Source organism: Mirounga leonina, unplaced genomic scaffold (assembly GCF_011800145.1).
Source record: "Mirounga leonina isolate KUSES-001 unplaced genomic scaffold, KU_Mleo_1.0 Mir_93, whole genome shotgun sequence".
NCBI classification, from domain to species: Eukaryota; Metazoa; Chordata; class Mammalia; order Carnivora; family Phocidae; genus Mirounga; species Mirounga leonina.
Window position 1 is genome coordinate 55,090,903 of NW_023270854.1, and position 19,491 is coordinate 55,110,393.

At 35.7% G+C, this 19,491-nt stretch overlaps 1 protein-coding gene across 1 annotated transcript in view; it reads right to left on the bottom strand.

Annotated features, from left to right (window-relative positions):
* L3MBTL4 (L3MBTL histone methyl-lysine binding protein 4) overlaps window positions 1–19,491 on the bottom strand; it is a 397,494-nt gene that overhangs the window by 279,012 nt on the left and 98,991 nt on the right. The window contains exons 8-9 of the mRNA XM_034995942.1: window positions 18,081–18,235; window positions 16,923–16,999 (exon numbers count right to left, since the gene is read on the bottom strand). Of these exons, the coding sequence (XP_034851833.1) occupies window positions 16,923–16,999; window positions 18,081–18,235 (232 nt within the window). The remainder of the gene's footprint in view (window positions 1–16,922; window positions 17,000–18,080; window positions 18,236–19,491) is intronic.

A 19,491-nucleotide genomic window follows, 5' to 3' on the forward strand; every position in this document is an offset into this window, starting at 1 on the left:
ACGATTTCTCTGTATATTCTGGAAAATAATCCCTTAGCAGATATATGATTTGCAAATATTTCACCCCATCCTGAGGTTGCCTTTTAACTCTTTCTATAGTGTCCTTTGATACACAGGAGTTTTTAATTTTCATGAGACCCAGTTTGTCTGTTTTTTTGTTGTTGTTTTCTGTCCCTTTGGTGTCATATCCAAGAAATCACTGCTGAATTCAATGTTGTGAAGCTTTTGCCCTATCTTTTAAGACTGCTATGGTTTTAGCCCTTACGTTTAGGTCACTGATTTGTTTTTATTTAATTTTTGTATATGAAGTGAGATAGGGGTTCAACTTCATTCTTTTGCCTGTGGTTAAGCAACTTGCTCAGCAATATTTGTTGAAGAGACTATTCTTTCTCGGTTGAATGGTCTTGGCACCCTTGTTGAAAATCATTTGACCCTATATGTTAGTGTTTATTTCTAGGCACCTCTATTCCATTGGTCTGTATGTCTACATTTAAGCCATTATCACAGTTTTAATAACTGTGGCTTTGTAATATGTTTATATATATATGTAATATGTTGAAATAGAAACTGTGAGTCTTCCAACTCTATTCCTTTTCAAGACTCTTTTAGCTACACAGAGTCCCTTTATATTTCACATAAATCTTAGGAGAGGTTTCTTTATTTCCGCAAAAGACACCTTTGGAATTTTGAGAGGGACTGCATTGAATTCATAGGTCACTCTGGGTAATACAGACATCTTAATAATATTAAGTCTTCCAATCCATAAACATGGGATGTCTTTCCATTTATTTATGTCTTCTTCAATTTCCTTCAGCAGTGTTTTGTACTTTTCATTGTGCAAGTCTTTCACCTCCTTGGTTAACTCCTAAGCATTTTATTCTTTTCAATGCTATTGTAAATGGAATTATTTCTAATATCCTTTTCAGAGTGTTCATTGTTAGTGTGTAGAAATGTAATTGATTTTTGAGTCTTAATTTTGTATCCTGTTACTTTGCTAAATTCATTTATGAATTCTAAGACGGGTGTGTGTGTATGTGTGTAATCTTTAGGGGTTTCTACATATAAGATCATATCATCATATCAGGAACAGAGATAATTTTGTTTCTTTGCTTCCAATTCAAATGCCTTTTATTACTTTTCCTTGCCTAATTATTCTGGCTAGGATTGTCAGTCCTATGTTGAAAAAAAGGGGCAAAATCAGGCATCTATGCTTTTTTCCTGATCTTAGAAGAGAAGCTTTCAGTCTTTCACTACTGACTATAATATTTCCTGTGGGTTTTCCATATATGGCTTTTATTATATGGAGTTTGTTTCCTTCTGTTCCTGTTAAATAGTTGTATTTTTTTTCCATGAAAGGGTGTTGAATCTTGCCACATGCTTTTTCATTAATTGAGATGATTATGTCAGCTTTTGTCCTTCATTCTGTTAATTTGGTATTATTGCATTGATCAATTTTCATATGATGAATCATCCTTGCATTCCAGAAGTCAATCCCACTGGTCATGGCATATAATCCTTTTAATATGATGCTGAATTGAGTTTCCTAGTATTTTGTTGAGGATTTTTGCATCAGGGTTCATAAGGGATCCTGGTCTGTAGTTTTCTTGTAGTGTCTTTTTCTGGCTGTAACAGGGTAATACTGTGCTCATAAAATGAGTTAGGAAGGGTTCCCTCCTCTTCAATTTTTTGGAAAAGTTTGAAAAGGAGTGACATTAGTTATTCTTTAAAAGTTTGGTAGAATTCACTGGCAAAGCCATCAAGTCCAAGGTTTTTCTTTGTTGGGAGATTTCTGATTACTAATTCAACCTGTATATGCGTTATTTTATTTAAAATATTTTTAAATGTGATTTATTTCCTATTTTTATGTACCAGGACATGTGGATAAATTGTGAACAAAACAAAATAGTCCTTGATAACACAACATTCACAGAAAATTTGTGTCTGTATTTTGAGAGATCTGGGATCTTGTTCCATTTTTTTCTCCTTCGTGTCTGAATTTTCTAATATTGTTGCTGGAAGTAAAAAACTTTATGGAGGATAATCTGGAAATATTTATCAAATGCTTAAAAATTGTTTCTATCCTCTGTAATCCATTAATTCTACTTATAACAACAAGAAAGTAGTAACACACATAACTATTTCTTTCAAAGGATGTCTTCCATTGTTATTTAAGAATTAGAAAAAGTTAAGGTCTGATACAAAAGAAAAAAAACAAAATAAACTGTGATATTTATCATAACAGATAATTATGCAGTCATTAACAGCCAGGTTTTCAAAGACTATTTAAAGAAAAGAAAATATGTTTAAATTATATTTGCAAGTAAAGGGGGAAAAAATGGCTACAAAGCAGTATGAACAATAAGATTACAATTCTAATTTTTAAATTACATATACAGTCAAATAAAAACACAAGATGGTTGAAAAAATAACAGAATAATAATGGTAAGCTCTATTGAGTGGTGAGATTAATATTTTAATTTATTCATTATTACATTTGTCTTTTACTCATTTCCTGCACTTTTATGAAAAGAAAAAAAAACATTTATTTTAAATAAGTTTGACTTAGTAAGTTCGCTGCTTCACTTCACTGGTGATTATGTATAAGGATTCAGTGGTAAAATAAACTTAGATTCATAAAAAGAATTGAGCTGACTGAACACTCTCTACAGAGGAGAGAATACTCTCTCTTTACAGTGTCTCTGTAGAATCGTGTAGGGATTTCACTTTCCATGAAAAGCCTTGGGGAAATGATGATATGATTTGCAATCAAGTTAAAGAAGAGAGGCTCATGATATCATATGCTGCAGTGGCAGGATTACCCTTTGATGGAACTGTGGCAATGTCTTACGGGACCTCTGGTAGGAGAATGTCTACCTGAGGCATAGACACAATAACATAAAATGACACATTGTATCAGATGGCCACAGAAAATTGTCCCAGAGTTATTAAATATGCAAGTTTATTTTTTTCTATTTTGAGTGGCTTTTTGCTATCACATTGAAATGTATTTACTCTAGAACATAATATTTACAAGGAAAAGAAGAGCCTTGCGAGGTGAGGAACCAGATTTATTTCCCCAGCCCGTCAATTCAGAGCCTTCCAGACCACAAGAAACGTCTGAATAAAGAGCTCCTTTGCGTTTCCTTATTCAGTCCCTTGCCAAATCGGTAAGCAGAAATCCCAAAGTATATTCTATCTTCCCAACCCCTGCTCCTTATTTTCACATACAATGAATCTCCCTAATGGTCTTCCTTTAATCTGGCCTACTATTGCCAAATAAATGCTTAAACATAGTTACATTGAAGGTGTGACTACAAACTCCTCATTCTGGCTTTTTAAAGCTAAAAAATGGCCTCAACCTACCCAACCTACTAATTCTTTATTAATATTTCAAAACTGAAGCGGAACCCGTACCAGAGTCCCGTCCTCCAGACCTACCAGATAGTACTTCGTGTTGTCTCAGCCACTAAGCTTGCAGTCATTTGTGACGGGGCAGTACACCGTTATACCATTTTCTCCATAAGGCACACACTTCTCTTTCTGACCAGGTGTTACTTTTTTGACTAATCTCCTTGTTATCATCTGTAACAGTTATTATAAGTTCAGTAGACTGCCAGCTCCCCAGGATCGAGAAAGGCTGCTCACCGTCCCTTCTATCCCACCCTCCCCCACCAAGGTCCTGTATAATGAGAGTAACAGCTTAAAGCACAATGAACAAAATAGGAACCCACAACTCCAGTTACTGTATGTAAAAACTGAATAAATAAGTAAGTCATGGGGCAGCATAAGTCAACTAATGAATGCAGAGGAAATAATGTAATTAGAAAATCATCATTTGGCAAGCAACATAATAATTACTAATTCATCTAATGAACATCAAAAGATGCTAAAAACTAGTGAGTGAAAGTTAGATGAAAAATAGAATAATCATACAATCTCAAAGTCACTTCCCACAAGTAGGTATTAATTGCAAAAGGAAAAAGAGTAATTTTGCATTGGAGAAATGGCACACGCCATTTCAATCAAGTGATCAAAGTTAACAATAGCAGGAAAAGGACACCACCACCTAAGCGGATGCATTGCTTCTGGAATATTCCTCCCCTGGTGCATAATCCATCTACTCCTGAGGAAACATCAGACACACCCAAAGTGAGAAGCCTGTGACAAAAAATAACTGGCCTGTACTCTTCGAAAGTGCCAAGTTCATAAAAGTCAAGGAAAGATGATGAACTGTTGCAGATTAAAGAACACTAAAGAGACAGGACAAGTAAACACAGGTGATCCTGGATGAAATCTGTACATGTGTGCTTCACAGAGGATATTACCAGGTGACTGGCAAAACTTTCATTTTGGCAACTTAATCTCAAATGGTTTGGCAGGGAGTTTAGTTTTGCTATTGTGACTTCTGAATCTCTAAAATTATTTCCAACTTTCAATAAAGTAGAAACATTTACAAGGCCAATCACACATCATTCTGAGTCTAATATTCTAAATTGCTTCTCATCTCCTGTCCCCTGCTTCCCCTTCCCTACCCTGAAGCCCAGCACATTACTCATATGCCCATAACTTGAAGTTTCCAGGAACTTCCTTTTTTACAGAGGTGCCTATCGTTCCTTCTGCCTAATGTCCTCGTCTACTCCACTTCTCAGGTGAAAGTCTGCCCGCCCTCCGAAGACTAACGTCAACACTGCTTCCATCGTTCCCCTGTGAAGATGTCCACACACAGAGCTGGAGCTCACACTTCCCTCTCCTGCGTCCCCGGTGCTCTGCTGAAAATGTCCCAAGCCCATGTGAAGGAGGGCTGCAAGCAGCATGGGGAAAAGACAAAGGCATTCGTGAAGTCTACTACCAGGGCCTGCCGCCTAACCCCTTCACAGCACATGAAAGGTCGAGGACCAGTTATCTGACGCTCTCTGGACCTCAGGTCTTCCACTATGAAATTGAAATATCTGACAAAATCTTCACGAAATTGCCACAAAAACAGATAAATGTGTGAAGTCATATTGGGCAGTCAAGAAAAATGAGATCCAAAAACAAGATTCCACTTCACACTCGGTATGATGGCTATGAACAAGAACACAGAGACGACGAGTGTTAACAAGGATAGAGAGAAACTGAAGCCCTCACACACTACCCGTGGGAAGGTAAAATTGTGGTAAAGAATCTGGCAATTACTCAGTAAGTTAAATGCAGAATTGCTAAATGACCCAGCAACTCCACTCCTAAGTATATACCCAAGAGAACTGGAAACATTCATGCAAAAACTCTCACACAAATGTTCATGGCAGTATTATTCAAAATAGCCAAAATGTGGTAACAACCCAAATGCCCATTAACTGATAAATGGATACACAAATTGTGGCTTATCTACAATGAGATAATATTTGGAATTAAAAGAAGTGATGTGCTGATCCATGCTACAACACAGATGAACTCTAAGATCATTTTGCTAAATGAAGAAGCCAGACATGAAAGGCCACGTTATAGAATTCTACTTACATGAACTATTCAGAATAGGCACATCTATAAAGACAGAAGGTAGATTAATGGTTGCCAAGGGCTGAGGGGAATGGAGGGTTGGGCATAATAGCTAAATTGTTCAGGATTTCTTTTTGAGGTAATGGAAACATTCTAAAATTCAATGCAGTGATGGTGGTTACACAACTCTGTAAACATGTTAAAAATCACCAAATTGTACACAGTAAATGGATGACTTGTATAGTGTGCGAATTCCATCTCAATAGTGGTTTACAGAAACAGATAGATCCCCTCCTTCACCGTGTTTTATACTTGCTTGCTTCTTCCCCTTCAGTAAGCACAGAAGTCACTATGGAGATGTTTGCTGAACTGAATCTGACTTTGGATTCAGAGTGTGCTTCAAATGTGAACAGCAGTCTGCATTTGGAGGGGCACTCTATGCAGGACTGTCATCCTTCCCGGGGGACACGGCCCCGCTGTCAGTGAGAGGAGCCCGCACAGCCATCATCTTCCTGCAGGGCTTCCTGTCCCCCCGCCCAAACTGAGCAGGAGGATGGATGGTGTGGAGGCTCCTGTTGTGGACTGCACAACAGATTTTTCACACAAGTAATCCTGCTGTTGAGAAAACAATCTTCACAATACCGTTTTGACCAGTGAACAAGCCACACCAAGCAACGTAGAGTATTAGGAATTTCAGATACATTACAAAGCAATCAGAGTTACTTTAGCAATGCCATTCAAAAGAACTGAAAAAGCAAAAAATATAACTTTCCCCTGACAATCTATTTAAAATTCTTTCATAGACAGCTCTAGTTTCTAACTGTACAGACTTGGCCATACCATGAACCCCTAGTACTATGCTACTAGGGGATTTTACTTCAACAAAAGAATGAGACTTGCCCCTCTTTATAAGGAGGTGACTCTTAACAGGACATTGCCTGCTCATCACCAAGTGAAACTCAAGAGCGCACTATGAGACCCAACAAACCTTCTGGAAAGGAGCTTCTCTCCTTCAGATGCTAAAGGATCTGCCTGACAACTTTTTGTCATTTTGTAACTTCAGCTAAAATTCCAGCAGATTGCTACTTCTGAAGGAATAGAAGCCCATACCTTTTTAGTCCTCTGTAGAAAGACACTGAATAGAATATGTAACACCTTGTATTAAATTTGTATCAGTGAAAAGCACTTTTACATTTTAAAAACTGACTTTTTTTTCTCTCTCTCTCTGAAAAGGCTCTTTTATCTGGAATCTATGAGAATCTGGATATACACCAGGGACAACTATACAGATCAGCACACACTGTTCTACTTTCAAGCACCCTAATCGTTCTCAGATGTGCAATTACACACACATGTAGAAGCTATAACTAATATAGCAAATACATTTTCTTCTGACAACAATATAATTACAGCCATAAAATAAAATTTAATGTAAAATTCTATAGCCATAAGTGATGCTTAAAATATAAATTCACTTAAAGTAAAATAACTACAGCTAACAAGCTGTGGTGCTAAATTACTAACAGAAACAAATCATTCATACAGATATTAATTTTTTTATCTTTTACTATGTTCAAACTCTAAAAATACATATATAAATATAAAATACATATGACATCTAATATATTACATATATTTCCTGCCTCCTAGCCCCAGCCTTGTCACAGCAGAGGGAATATCTGAAGATCATGTGTGTTGGTTGGTTTTTCTTTTAAAATCTCATGTCCAAATTCCCATTTGTGGACTATCTGAGTACACAGCATTCTATTATCCTGTTTCAGGGCCCCCTCTACTATCCATTGTTTCAAACCTTTCCTCTCTTAATAGGGACCTAACATCTTTGGTTACTCGTGTTTTCACACAAACCTACAGGCTAGCATAATCATAACTCATCACAAGCTTTAAGCAATTTCATTTACTGCTAAGCTTTAACTGTCTTCACCCAATGTTTGCTCACTTTTCCTCTGCATATATTTTCATTACACTCCACTCTCTTGTTCATACTTTGATTTAATGGCTGGTCTACTTGAATTTTTATTTTACATATCACCACATCAAATGGGAAGCTTTCTGTGGTCCAATGTGGTCCTGTGACCATGAAGGGTCAACCCCCTCCAACACCATAAGAAGAAACCCCTTTATGACACAGTTGAGTCCCTCCTAAAGATAAACAATCATACTGTGGATGAACACCTTATATAACTAAGCATTGGACTCAAAGTTTATCCTGTTTTTCCTTAGCACTCTTAGCAGCCTTAGATACACTGTTAGGAATAAAAACATTTTAAAAGGGTACATGAAATTTATCCCAGGAACATAAGACTGGGTCAGTATATAAAAAGCAATAAATATAATAATAGCATATTAATAGAATAAATAACTACTTTTTCATGATAAAAGCAACCAGGAACAGAAAGGAACTTCTTCAATCTGATGAAGGGCATCTACAAAAAACCAGCAGCAAACACCACACTTTATGTGTAAAGACTGAGCATTCCCCTAAGATTAGGAAAAAGAAGACGATGTCTCATCTTGCCACTACTATTCAACAAAGTACTAGAAGGTCTAGCCAGAGGATTTAAGGAAACAATAAAAGGCATCCAAAATGGAAAGAAAGAAGTAAAAATTTCACTACTTGGAGAGGGCATAATTTTGCATCGAGAAAATCCTAAAGAATACACACACACACACACACACACAGTATTAGAGCTGATAAATCCAGCAAGGTTCAGAATATAGATCACAGTACAAAAATCAATTATATTTCCACACAACAGCAATGAATAATCTAAAGATGAAATTAAGAAAACAATTCCATTTACAATAGCATAAAAATGAAAAGACCAGGAAAAGACATGACAAGAAAACTAAATACAAATACCCCTTCTGAATATCAGTACAAAAGTCCTCAGCAAGAGAGTAGTAAACTGAATTCAACAGCACATTTAAAGGATTATACACCATGAAAACTATAGTGTGGAAAAACTCCCACATAATCATTTCAATAGATACAACAAAAGCATTAGAGAAAATTCAATATCCTTTCATGATGAAAACAGTCAAAACTAAAAGGGAACTTTCTTAACATGATACAGGGCATTTATTAAAAATCTACAAATAACATCATGCATAATGGTGAGAGACAGATTTTTCTGGCCTAAGATTAGGAAAAAGACAAGAATGCCACTTTCACCGCTATATTCAATGATGTACTGGAAGTCCTAGCCAGAACAATTAGACAAGAAACAAAATTAAAGGCATTCAAATTGGAAATTTTAATCTTTTAGAACTTTGCTCCTTTGACAGACTACACAATTTTATGTAAGAAAATTCCATAGAATCCACACATAAAAAAAAAAAAAAAACTAGTAGAGTTAATAAATTAATTCAGTAAAGTTGCAGGATATAAAATTATAAAATTAAAATTTCTCTATTCCAGAAATAAACAATTCCAAAGGGAGATAAATAAAACAATTTCATTTACAATACATTCCAAAATAATAAAATACCTAGGAATAAGTTCAACCAAGGATGAAAAAAGACTTATAGACAGAAAACTAAAACATACCACTGACAGATATTAAAGACCTTAAAAAGTGGAGTGCCTGGGTGGCTTAGTCAGTTAAGTGTCTGCCATTGGCTCAGATCATGATCCTGGAGTCCTGGGATCGAGCCCAGCATTGGGCTCCCTGCTCAGTGGAAAGCCTGCTTCTCCCTCTACAACTCACCCCACTCTTACTCTCTCTCTCTCAAATAAATAAAATCTTAAAAAAAAAAAAAGACCTTAAAAAGTAAAAAGACATCCCATGTTCATGGATTGGAAAACTTAATACTATTGAGATGGCAATACTCCCTAAAGCCATCTATATTCAATGTAACCCTTATCAAAATCCCAATAGTCATTTCTCTAGAAATAGAAAGTCCAATCCTCAAATTCATATAGAACTGCAAGGCACCATGTACAGCCAAAAAAATCTTGAAAAATAAAACAAAGTTGTAGGATTCACATTTCAGATTTCAAAACTAGCTACAAAACTACAGTGATCAAAAGAGTGTGGTACATCCTAGCTGATGCAATATTACAAGAAAAGGAAATAAAAGGTATATTCATTGGGAAGAGAAATATAAAACTTTGTTCACAAATGACATGATTGTCTGTGTAAATATCCAAAAACATAGACAAAAAACCTCCTGGAACCAATAAGCAATTATAGCAAGGTTGCAGGATACAAGGTAAATAGGTAAAAGCCAACTGCTTTTCTGTGTATCAGCAATGACCAAGTGAAATTTGAAATAAAAAACACCATTTACATTAGCACACAAAACAATGAAATAGGCATAAGATCTAACAAAATATGTACAAGGTCTAATGAGGAAAGTTATAAAAATCTGTGAAATAAATCAAAGAACTAAATAAATGGAGAGATATTCCATGTTCATGGATAGGAAGACTCAATATTGTCAAAATGACAGTTCTTCTCAACTTGACCTATAGATTCAATGCAAGCCCAGTGAAAATCCCAGCAAGTTATTTTGTGAATATTGACAGGTATTCCAAGGTTTATTGGAGAAGTGAAAGATTCAGAAGAGCCACACAATATTAAAGTAGAACAAAGTTGAAGGACTGAAATTATACAACTTTAAGACTTACTATACAACTAGTATACTTGTATGTAATCAAACTTGTATATAATCAAGACAGCATAGTATTGGCAAAAGAATAGACAAATAGCTCAATGGAACAGAACAGAAAGCCCAGAAATAGACCCACATAAGTACAGTCAACTGATCTTTGACAAAGGAGCAAAGGCAATACAATGGAGCAAAGACAGTCTTTTCAACAAATGGTGCTGGAACAACTGGACATCCACATGCAAAAAAAATAATGAATCTAGACATAGATCTTATACCCTTCACAAAAGTTAACTCAAAATGGATCACAGATGTAAATGTGAAATGCAAAATAATAAAACTCCTAGAAGATAACATAGGAGAAAACCTAAATGATCCTGGGTTTGGTCTTGATTTTTTTAACATGACACCAAAGGCACAATCCATGAAATAAATAATTGATAAGATAGACTTCACTAAAATTAAATTTTTCAACTCTGCTAAAGACACTGTTAAGGGAATGAAAAGACAAGTCACAGACTGGGAGAAAATATTTCAAAAGATACATATGATAAAAACTTGTTCAAAATATACAAAGAACTCTTAAAACTCAACAATAAGAAAACAAACAACCTGACTAAAAATGAGCTAATAAAAACCTTAACAGACATCTCACCAAAGGAGACTTACAGATGGCAAATATACATATGAAAAGATGCTCCACACATCATATGTCCTCAGAGAAATGCAAATTAAAAACAAGATACTACTACACACCTATTCAAATGGCTGAAATCCAAAACACTGAAACACCAAATGCTGGTGAGGATGTAGAGTAACAGGAATTCTCATATAATGCTGGTGTAAATGCAGTGTTACCGTCACTTTGGAAGATAAGTTTAGCAGGTTCTTATGAAACTAAACATCCTCTTAACCACACCATTCAGCAATATCATTCTTTGTTATTTATCCAAGGAGTTGAAAACACGTCCACACAAAAATCTGTACATGGGTGTGTACAGTAGCTTTATTCATAATTGCCCAAACTTTGAAACAACAGATGTGTTTCAGTAGATGAATGGATAAATAATCTGAGATACACCCAGACAATGGAATATTATTCAGCACTAAGAAGAAGTAAGCTACCAAGCCCTGAGGAGACATGCAGGAACCTCAAATGCATATTCCGAAGTGAAAGAGGCCAGTATGAAAAAGCTACCTACTGTATGGTTCCAACTATATGACATTCCAGAAAAGGCAAAATGATAAAGACAGGAAAAAGATCAGTGGTTGCCAAGGGTTTGGGGGGTGAGAGAGAGGACGAGGCAGAACACAGAGGATTTTTAGGGCAATGAAAATATTCTGTATGATACCAAAATGATAGCTACTCATTATGCATTTGTCCAAATCCACAGAACACACAACACCAAGAGTGAATCCTAAATAAACTACCTACTTTTGGGTGATAATGATGTGTCAATGTAGGTTCATCAGTTCTAACAAATGTACCACTGTGGTGGGCAATGGTGATACTGGAGGTTGGCTATGCATGTGTGAAGGCAGGGGTATAAAGGATATCTCTGTACCTTCCTCTCGACTTTTCTGTGAACTTACATTTTTCTAAAAAAGAAAGTAAAAAAAAAAACCATATATACTGACATAAGGATATGTATTATAGACCAATGGAATAGAATGAAGAGTCCAGAAATGAACCTAAACATCTATGGCCAACTACTTTTCAACAATGGTGCCAAGACCATATAATAGGAAAATCGTTTCTTTAACAAATGGTACTGGTTAAACTGGATAACCAAATGCAAAAGAATGAAGTTGAACCACTACCTTACTTAAGGTAAGTACAGAAATATACGTACCTATATGTATACATATAAATGTATACAATATACATTTGTACCCATATACAAAAATTAAATCAATATGGATCAACAACTCAAATATAAAAGCTGAAACTATAAAATCCATAGAAAAAAACATAGGGGTAAATCCTCATGACGTCAAATTTGGCAATGGATTCCTAGATTTAATACCAAAGCACAAGCAACAAATGAAAAGATAGATACGGTGGACCATCAAAATTAAAAACTATTTTACAGCAAAAAACATTATCAAGAATGTGAAAATACAATCTATAGAATAGGAGAAAACATTTGCAAATCATTTATACAATATGGGTTTCACATCCAGAATATGTTAAAACACTGTCACAGGGGTACCTAGGTGGCACAGTTGGATAGAAGTCTGGCTCTCAGTTTCGGCCCTGGTTGTGATCTCAGGGTCTTGGGATTGAGCCCCATGTTGAGTTCCATGCTCAACATGGAGTCTGCTTGAGACTCTCTCCTTCTCTCCCTGCCCCTCCCCCCTGCACATGCATGCTCTCTCTTTCTTTCAAATGAATAAATCTTAAAAATTTCTCACAATAATAATAATAATATAGTAAATAGACAAAATATTTAAACAATTATAAATAATAAAAAGACAACCCAATTTTTTTAAATAGGCAAAGGATTTGAATAACTATTTCTTAAAAGATGCAAATAGCCAATAGCCACATGAGCTACACCACTGGTCATTAGGGAAATATAAATCAAAACCACAGTAAGATACCACTGCACACCCAGTAGGGTGGTTTTAATCAAGAAAACAGAAAATCACAAGTTGGCAAGGATGCTGAGAAATAATCATTGCCATATGTTGCTAGTGGGAATGTAAAATGGCACAGGTACTTCAGAAAACAGCTGTCAGTTCCTCAAAATGCTAAACACAGAATTATCATATGACCCAGCAATTCTCCTCCTGGGTATACACCAAAGAGAAGACAAGACACAGGTCCACACAGAAAACTACACACAAATGCTCACAATAGTATTAGTTATAATAGGAAAAAGTACAAATGTCCATACAAATGTCCATCAACAGATGAATGGTCAAAGAAATCATAATATATGAATATACTGGAAAAGTATTCAATCATAAAAAGGAATGAATTACTGATACATGCTAGAACTTGTATGAACCTTGACATTACACTAAGTGAAAGAAGTCAGACACTAGAGGTCATTACAGGATTCTTTTTATATATAACATGTATAATGTATCAAGAATATGAAAATCCACAGACAGCAGAGTAGAGGTTACCAGGGGATGGGAGACAAGGAGTGGGGAGTGTCTACGTAATAAGTAGAGAATGTTTTTATTGGGTGATGAAAGGTTTTGAAATTAGAGAGAGCTTGTGGTTGCATAACATTCTGAATACACTACCACTAAATCATACACTTTAAAATGGTTAACTGTATGTCATGTAAATTTCACTTCAACTTAAAAAGAAGAGAACTCTTTGGAACAAATTTAATAAAGTGCAAGACTTGTAGACTAAAAACTGTAAGATATCATTGAAAGAAAATTAAAGACCTACATAAGTGAAAAGATGTCCCATGTTCATGAACTGAAATTTTTAATATTTTTGAGATGGCTACCCTCAAAACTGATCTACAGATCAATCCCTATTAAAATCCCCATTGGCTTTTTTTGGATCGAAATTGGCAAGCTGATTCTAGAATTCATAGGGACATATTTGCAAGTGACTCAAAACAGCCAAAACAATTTTGAAAAAGAACATAAAATAGAGTTAAAGAACTCACAATTTCACAATATTTACTACAAAGCTATAGTAATCAAGATGGTGTGGTGCTGGCATAAGGGCAGACATATAAAGGAATGGAATAGAATGAAGAACCCGGAAATAAACTCATCTGTCTATAATCAACTGTTTTTCAATAATTCTGCCAAGACCAATCAATGAGGAAAGAAAAGTCTTTTATGACAAGTGACCATGGATTAGGCAGTGCTTTCTTAGACACCAAAAGTACAACAAAAGAAAAAAACAGATAAATTGGACTTCATCAAAATTAAAACTTTTGTACTTTAAAAAAAGCCATCAAGAAAGTGAAAACAATAGAGTCTAATATCCAAAGAACTCTTACAACTCAGTAACAGAAGGACAAATAACCCAACTCAAAAATGGGCAAACAATGTGAACAGATATTTCTTGAAAGAAGATACATAAATGGCCAATAACCACAGGAAACGATGTTCAACATCATTAGTCATTAGAGAAATGAAAATTGAAAGCACAATGAGATCTACCTTCACACCCACCAAGATGGTTATAATCAAGAAGACAATAAATAACATGTTGGTGAGGATGTGGAGAAACTGGAATTCTCATTCATTGCCAGTAGGAAGGTATACTGTGCAGCTCCTTTGGAAAATAGTTTGTTAATTACTCAAACACAGAATTACCTTATGACCTAGTGATTCTAGAATTATACCCAAAAGAAATGAAAACTTATCACTCAAAAACTTACAAATGAAAGCTTATAGCAGCTTTATTCATAATAGTCAAAAAGTAAAAACAAACCAAATGTCCATCAACTAATGAATGCATAAGCAAAATGTAGCATATCCATACACTAAAATAGTATTTGTAAACAAAAGGAATGATGTACTGAGACATGCTACAATATGAACTCTGAAAACATTATATTAAGTGAAAGAAGCCAAGACACAATAGGCCATATACTGTATGATTCCATGTATGCCAAGTGTCCAGAATAGTCAAATCCATAGAGATATAAAATAGAGCAGTGGTTGCCTAGGCCTGAAAGGGAGGAGAGAATGAGGGGTGACTGAGTACAGGAGCATATTCTTTTGGGGGTGATGAAAATCTCTGGCAGTAGACAGAGATGATGGTTGTACCACCTTATGAATATACTAAAACCACTGAAATATACACTATAAGGGTGAAATTTATAATAAGTGAATTATATCTCAGTATAAAAAAAAGTAGATAAAGAATTTACTGCAGAGAAACAAAGTATTATATGAATTGGGGTTTGGGGAGGGCAGTATTTTAGTGTATAAAAACACTCCGTAATGTGTAAAAAATACTAACAAGTAGACGAGGTTTAGAGGTAGGTTAACTGGAAGATTCTAATTCAGACATTATATATCAGGACAAAATCTCCTCAGAATTTTAAACCTGCATCTTAGGGAAGAAAATATGACCCTGAAGTGAAGACTTTCTATCACTAAATTGGTCTTTGGCTACAACTCTTATTCAAATCTCGGCATGGTGACGATGTTTGTATATGCAATCAATTCTATGGGGAAAACCATAAATCTGGGTTGAGTTCCATTGTTCTTTTATTGATTTTATGAACTAAATAGTCTCCTACACCCATCAAGCAGAGCCTTAATTAAAACCTTGGCCTTATCTGGGGTATGGGAGCTTTGCCCCCTCACTCCTCAGTTCATGTTAATGATGGAAAGATTCTGGACATACAATTCTTAAAAGCGCTACACTATTTCCAGGCTGACACAGCACCAGGAGACAAGGTGATGAACTTAACCACTGACTATCCATGAAGTGTAGTAAGAATAACCTGCAGGTAGCAGAGAAGTTATTCCACTAGAGGAAAATGGGAAACAGAGTGTGCTGGACCTCCAGACACACCAATTCAAACCACATATTCTGAGATCTGACGAACGTTTCACCTCATCTTGAAAAACATTAAAATTAGTTTTAGCCAGTCTTATAGAAAAATAGGACAAACAACTCTAAATCTGTCTGCGTATCAAAATCAAATTTGAGAAGATGTTATATATTTTATAAAAACTTTTCTAGACTAATTGGATAGTTTAAATAGGTTGTGTTTTTTTAAAGTTTGGTTTGATTTGGTTTATTGATTGTTTTAAATTTTTTGAATTTTTTTTCACTGAACTCATAAATTTGATGACAAATCCTAATCATTTTTCTGTATTAAGAAAAAAAAACATTAAAACATCAAATTTCCAGAATCATTCAAATCAAAACATTAAACATCTGCTCCATTCTAGAATGGCATGTTACATACTCTACATTTTTTTTTTAAAGATTTATTTATTTTACAGAGAGAGCACGAGCAGGAGGAGCAGATGGAAAGGGGCAGGGGAAGGGGAGAAGGGAGAGGGAGAGAGAATCTCAAGCAGACTCCACGCTGAGTGTAGAACCCAACACAGGGCTTGATCCCAGCACCCTGAGAACACGACCTGAGCCCAAACCAGGAGTCGGACCCCTCACAGATGCCCTCATACTCTACATTTCTTCCTGCACATTTTTTATTGAAAGAAATCAGTTTCTCCTAGAATACTTATTTTAAAAATGCTAAGCTTAAACAACCACTATATCTAATTAATTTTGAAATCAGAAAACATAAATTTGATACAGAAAGTTTCTAAATGCTTAATATTTCTGTAATGAGAAAAAAATATAAATAACTAGAAAGAGTCCCTGCTGTGGTGTTTAGCAGAACCATCAAGTTGGTTTGGTGAAAAGGTCTGGCGAGTCTGAAGACTCATGCTTAATTCTCACTCCTTAGATTTCTACATTTCTTCATTTAACTCCAAAGAATATTTAATAAACTTATGATTCAATTAATGGATTAGCATAAGTTATAAGATAGATTACGTAGGCGGAAATAGCTAGCTTTAAATAATGATCTGCAGCAATGGTACGCATTTCATTGGATAAAAACTTTTAGCAACATTTTTTTAAATGGCTGCCTAATACATCTTTATAAACCAAGTCCATTTTCATTATGGGAAAGACGAGCAGATTTCAGACACGTGGGTTACTGGGTGATCAAAACAACCTTGCACAGTATTTTTATCATACACTTTGTATTAAAATCTGGTTTGCATAAACAAAAAAATAAGAACAGCCATTGCCACTTACACAGAGATGCCTTCAAAGAAAATGCAGCCAGCCCACTTACCTTGGGGTGCTATCAGAGTTCTTCCATTCTCCTGACACCAACCGACTGGCTGAACATAAGGGCTATTTACATCACACCTGCAAAACAGGATTCTATTTCAGATCCTACACAAGTCAATGCCAGAGAAAGAATCCAAGAGTAATGACCATTCTAGATACTAAGAGACACCATGGAAGATGTAACTACATAGCTAAAATATTTTATAGCTAAATAGAATTAGAAGTAATTTTTAGTATTGTTTTATAAGCTAAGTGACCAAACTTCTCTTTTACCTTTCTTGAAATTTAAAAGTATTTTCAAAAAGCGTTTGACTAGAGCCTGAACTGCCAGTGTTATCCCCAAAGAGTGAACATTTTAATAAGCCTCTCCTACCACTTCCTGCTAACAGCAAGGGAAAATATTAATAGGCTGGCCTAAAGTTTAATGGGACAGACCAGACTCTATATGCCTCCAATTTCCTCCTTCTCCCATTCAAGGAACACAGACCATTCTACCTAAGACACATAGAACAATTAATCCATGCTCTGCTTCTTAGTTCAAAGAAGAAAACAGGGCCCCCTTCATGTACATGAAGAACCGCAGCCTTAGGCAGACACCTGGCGGTTATTCAGGATATACTGTGAAGAAATGCTACAAAAATGATTTTTGCCATTCCCTCTTCCATATTTCAGGTTTTTACCCAGAAAACCTTTTTTAACTCATGCAATGTTAGTTTAATGGTATCGTAGCCTACATTTTCTCTGCTCCCCACAGGCTTTCAAATAATTCACTCCATTCTCCCCATGAATCTTCCCTTTCAAAAATATGACAGGCTGAGTTCAACATTTTTCAAGAAAAAAAAAAAATACTCCAAGTCCTTAACTTCCTCTTCATAGAAATGCCTCCCTTACAAACTAGACACAACATAGTGAAGTGCCCTGACCTGGTCATATTATTTCAGATGAGGCCTCATTAGATAACCTCTCATAGAGTGGAGAAGTTTCTCGGGCACTTTAATTCAGCAATTCATGTGGAACACAAGGTAATGAAAAATTGGCCACTAAATTCCGGATGTTCATTACTCTAAGAACAGCAAGGACAGTGACAGTACCGGAAGGAAAATAAATTCTTAACACCAAACATGAACACACGAAAATAAAACACACATTGGTGTCTCACCAGTAATCGTAACTATCATCCCAATTGTCAAAATGCACTAGTAAGCGATCTTCAACAATATCGGCTATGGTTGCCACACACACCAAGGAAGGGTTCTTCCTGTCGACGGCCTCCAGCTTCATTCCAACCTGAAATTCTTTAGGCATTGGCCCATTCTAACACAGCACCATAGGAAAGAGGCACAAAAAGAAACAGGACACCAAATAGGACTGAGCTGCTGTCAAAACTTCTATGTTTAGCATCAGAACAGTCTACAGGCAACACTTACCCTCCAGAATGAAGCCAGTAAATGCTAGTACCAATATTCCAACAAACTGTTATGAAGTTAAATTCGTAACAAAACCCAGGAAACTAGTAGCTTTTACCTTGTACTTTTTTTCTTTTGTTGGCAAGTAAGTTATATTTCCCTCATCATCTTCATTTTCCTTTTTCAGTTCTTAGAAAGAATCGTATTAATTTTAAAAATATGATGTTTACTGGATACAGGAGTATCAAATAATTTTCTCTGCTCCCCATAGACTTGAACAGTTTCCAAATACCAGTATTTGGAGAAGTAGTAAAGATAGGCTCTTTAGCACCAAATTTATCAATTACTTTGATGAGATCTGAAAACAGTGGCTTTCTCAATATTTAACACATGCACGAATCCATAAATAAACCTATACTTGAAAAAAATCCAAATGCTTTTTTTAGTATCCATACACATTTTTTCATGGTAAAAAACAATAAGGACTATGATTACAATAACAAAACCCCATTTTTTGTACCAGTGTAATTAGCCAGTCCTGGGATTTAGAAAGTATGCATACAGTATCTGGGGACTAGAAGACGGTTTTTTCCACCTCTTTACTATCTATACTGAACCCTGCTTTTTGTTTCTCTTTAGCACATTACATCTTTAAAAGCAATTTCCCATTTCTATTACTCTCTTTCCTTGGTACAATTATATGAAACAGAGCAGTTGTATAACATTGATTTCAAGATCAGGGTGAGTGTCCTACAAAGGGACAAACAGCCAGCAGGTGGCAGGTGGCAGGGTAATGCTAGGCTTCCCTTCTCTGGTGTGTGTCCAGGGGCCCAGACGAGGCAGGGGCTGCACCTTATTCTCATTCTCTCCTGAAGAGCTGGTAGGCTGCTGGGGACACAGATGGCAAAACAAGTGTGCTCTACCCAAATATTCATATGCCCCTTGAATCTGTAGGAAATGTCACCCTCATTCTCATTACACGTAAATCCAACTAGGCTGGGTTTTTCAAAGCCTACCTGTGGTATCAACTACCGGTCTCAAAACACCAAAGCTAAGTTCAAACAAGTAACTCACTGGAAGCAAAAAGAAAAAACATTTCCAAAAGGCATTTTAAATTTTGGCAGGATTTAAATATAAAGTCTTCAACTCTCTGCATCTAAATAA